General features: G+C 35.7%; 1 protein-coding gene across 1 annotated transcript; it reads left to right on the plus strand.

Moving 5' to 3' along the window:
• The first annotated feature begins 1,788 nt into the window (after positions 1 to 1,788).
• On the plus strand, positions 1,789 to 3,143 carry LOC107573214 (prostate stem cell antigen-like). Its single transcript, XM_016259654.1, has 5 exons — positions 1,789 to 1,865; positions 1,943 to 2,062; positions 2,387 to 2,518; positions 2,626 to 2,733; positions 2,856 to 3,143. The coding sequence occupies exons 1-5, from the start codon at positions 1,817 to 1,819 to the stop codon at positions 3,047 to 3,049; spliced, it is 603 nt and encodes a 200-aa protein (XP_016115140.1). The 5' UTR covers positions 1,789 to 1,816; the 3' UTR covers positions 3,050 to 3,143.
• Positions 3,144 to 3,889: the final 746 nt, after the last annotated feature.

Genomic DNA, 3,889 nt, shown 5'->3' on the forward strand with positions numbered 1-3,889 from the left:
TATATTTTTACTTAATTTGTGTTTGTTCATGTTGTATATTGTGCTTCTATGACTGAAGTTCAGTTTTGTAAAAAAACTGAAAAACAGAGCAGCAAGCAGGAAAGAACAATGCAAATCTTTAAGCCAGAGCTTCACCCATGCAGCACACCACATCGTTTGTATTGTATTACATGATTCAGATAAAGCCTTTGCATTATCTATCCAAAGTTGCTGAGATTACTGGTTTTAAAACTTCTGTGCAGTCTGAATATGTGAGCTTAATTTCTTCATTTGGTTGTCATCTTGCCAACACTTATGGCACCAGCAGATCAAGGTTAAAATCAGATCAAAATCAATGCTGCATATTCAAACACATGAACCGGATGCTAATGCCTCATTTGCTTGTCTTGCAATGGAAAAACCCTTTCAGATTTGACTTGTTTTTCTGAAAAGCCACCAGTGGGTAGAGTCACTGAAAATGAACTTGTAAACTCAAGTTTTAAATAGAAAGTTATTTACAAAAACAAATTTAACAGTTAATTTTTTTGAATTGTCAAGTTTTAACATTTGTAATCATCACAGTAAAGTCCAGTGGCCTGTAGCAACAAGCGAGATGAACAAACAAATCCAACCTGGTTTAGATCAGGTTCAGCGGGCTCACAAAGCTGGATATAAACGTTCTCCGTCAACTCAGAGTTTGAACCAGAGTTTGTGATTAACTCTGGAGCGCGTGCGCCTGTGCAGCAAACAGCCAATCACACGGAGCATAGATTCACTTCTCGCGAGAGTCAGTGCAATTCACTTTTCTCCTGAAGATTAAGAGATGTCATTATTAAAATACATTTAAATGCATTTACAAGGCAGGAATAGTTTAAGGCAGCAGAAAGAAATATGACTATGCAAAGGAATCAACTGAATTTATTTGTATAGTTTCACACAGAGCTCAAAAGGAAAACATACAAGTTTAGTCATTTTAAAAGTTGGATATATTAAAGCTTATCTATATGTATCTATCGGTAATCAGCCTACAGTTAAAGATCTGCTCAGTGGTACTTCCTTTAAAAAAGCCTTTGATTGGGTGTGGCATGATGGCCTATGGCAAGTACTCAGGAATTTTAAGATCGATGAGGGAATAGTAGAGACCGTGAAGGCCTTGTATGAAAGAACAAGTAGCGCTGTCCTCCTAAATAACCAAATTGTGGATTTTTTTTCCCAACAACCGTAGGAGTGAGACAAGGATACATACTGTCACCTATACTCTTCAACCTGTTCCTGGAGCAGATAATGCTAGAGACTCTCCAAGACCATCATACATCCATCTCCATCAATGGCAGAGCAATATGCAACCTTAGATTTGCTGATGATATAGATCTCTTGGCTGGCAGCAACTGTAATACATACAAAACACTCAATGTATGACTGACTTTCTACTGCAGAACATAAAAAGATGCTTTAAAGGATGTTGGGGATCAAACAACATTGAACCCATATGGGTTTCACTTTATGGACAAAGAAAAAACACACACACGCAAAACAAAGAGACACAAAATATCTTCCTCTGTGTTCCACAGAGGATAAGTCAAACAGGTTTGGAAATGACATGAGGACGCGTAACTAATGACAGCATGTTCATTTTTAGGTGAACTGTTCCTTTAAGATGGTTGGTTTAAGTAGACCTTCACAATCCTTTGTTTAAACCTCCCTTTACTGGCAAGTAAATCATGCAAGCTGAAGTTTCTTTTGTTAAACTTTTGTTTTCTCATGAAGACCGTCCCCTTTTGAAAAGCTAAATAGGTGCTAAAAGAGGCACGCTATTTCATTCACCTCCTGATCAAAGATGGATCTGCAAATCTCAGTTTGTCTTCTGTTCGTTCTTTTCACTGCAGGTACAAAGACAAATAGTGTTTGTAATGTTATTGAGTAATACGGATCATTGATGTCTCTCTCTCTTTTATTACTAAAGGACACTCTTTCAGCTGTTATGAGTGTATGGATGTGACCGGTTCTTGTGCAGATCAAACTGTAAAAGCATGTCCCAGTGGATCTTCCAAGTGCATGAGTTTAACAACAGCGGCACAAGCTGGTAAGTCCAATAAGATGGATTGAAAATCACTGTAATATTTGACTGATGGGGATGCTGGTGGTTTTGTTTTTTTACTGGTGCTGCTTTGCTGGAAATGTAACTTCTCACAGAACTGCTACTTTCCTCACATAATTTATAATTGTAATATTCTAGATTTCAGCTATTTAATTTGTTTCTCTCAGATTGTTACGCTAACAGTATAATTTGTTTTAAAATTGAATCAATAATTTAAAATAAAAAATGCCAATTTTTGACATTTATAAATATATTTTCCATCAAAACAATGTGTTGAACAGGTCTTTTCTGAATAATTCCTGTTCTTAGATGGCATTAGTGTTAAAATGAAGGTTAAAGGCTGTGCTGCTGACTGTATGAATGGGTCCATGAACATCGGCACTGGAAAGACATCTTTTGCATGCTGTAACACAGACAAGTGTAATGTCCAAGATGCTCCAGGTATTGTGCTTTACTGACCAGATGCAAAATAAATAAATAAAAATTAAGGCAAATTAGATGTTATATTTTGAACAGGAGATAAAATAATGCATGATTTCGTCCTGTAGATCCCTCTCATACCCCCAATGGAAAGACGTGTTACTCTTGTGTGGGACAGAGCTGCTCAAACATAATGAGCTGTTCAGGGAGTGAAGACCGCTGCATTAAAGCAACAGGTGAGAATCTGGAAAAGAAATAAGTCATTATTTGTAATCGCTCGTATGTTTGCGCATTTGATACGGATCACATTTACCAATTTCCAGCTTAGATAAACCTGTGTTTTCTTTATTTTCATCAGGGAGTTACGGAGGGCAGTCAATGGTTGTAAAAGGCTGTGTCTCTCAAGCTATTTGTAATGCCACAACAACAACATCGATTCCTAATGTTCTGAGCATCTCATGTTGTGAGGGGAACCTGTGTAACGGTGCTAAAAGTGTCACTCAGAGCATGTTCCTCTGCGGTTTTCTGCTCTCCTTCCTCTTGCTGCACTGAATCCAGAAGCTCTTCACATTCTACAATGAGACAAGTACTGAATATAGAGCTTGTATTTTCTTTGTACAATGCATCTTTTGTGTCCTGATTCTGATGTGACATTTTTTTTTAAATAAAATACTACATTACCTTGTTTCTGCAGTTATATTTAATATAGCTTGTCAGAAGAAACATGTATGACAATTATTTAATTGTGCAAACAAGATGTTCTTCTCTTTTTTTTTAGTTTGAACAATATTTGGGTTCCCACTATAAGGAATCTTGTTTAGTTATAGGTCATGAAAGCAATAAGAGCACAATTTAGATCTGTAAGAAGTAATATTTCTCAAAAACTTCTAATATATAACCTATATATATATATATATCTATATATAACTTTATATATCTAATTTAATGCACTAATAAATGCCCCCTCATTTATCTAATATACACTGCTTTAGAAAATACAATGAAATAATACTATCTCATCTAACAACACAAGTTGCATGTGTTTTTGCATTTTGGATGCACAGATATTCACGAACAGAGTATTTCACAGTAAAGATGGGTCTATTCGTACAGTGTAAACACTCATATAGAACATTTAAAAAACATCCTGGCATCATGAGACATTTAGATGCAATGTAATGAAACATACTTCAAAATGTTTCACTTGATTATACATTTAGTCAGCAATGTCTTCCTCATTTGACCCAGTTTCTAGTTTATTTCTTTGATTGTTGAATTCATTAGTCATTCCGTTGGTGTTTACTAATTATCTCTATTCCATTCGTTGCATCCATGCATTTAAACTCTAAGTTCTCCATTAGTGTCTGTTCATCTTTGTTTACACATTAGTTT

The sequence above is a fragment of the Sinocyclocheilus grahami genome, unplaced genomic scaffold (assembly GCF_001515645.1).
Source record: "Sinocyclocheilus grahami isolate Dianchi unplaced genomic scaffold, SAMN03320097.WGS_v1.1 scaffold1892.1, whole genome shotgun sequence".
Taxonomy (NCBI): Eukaryota; Metazoa; Chordata; class Actinopteri; order Cypriniformes; family Cyprinidae; genus Sinocyclocheilus; species Sinocyclocheilus grahami.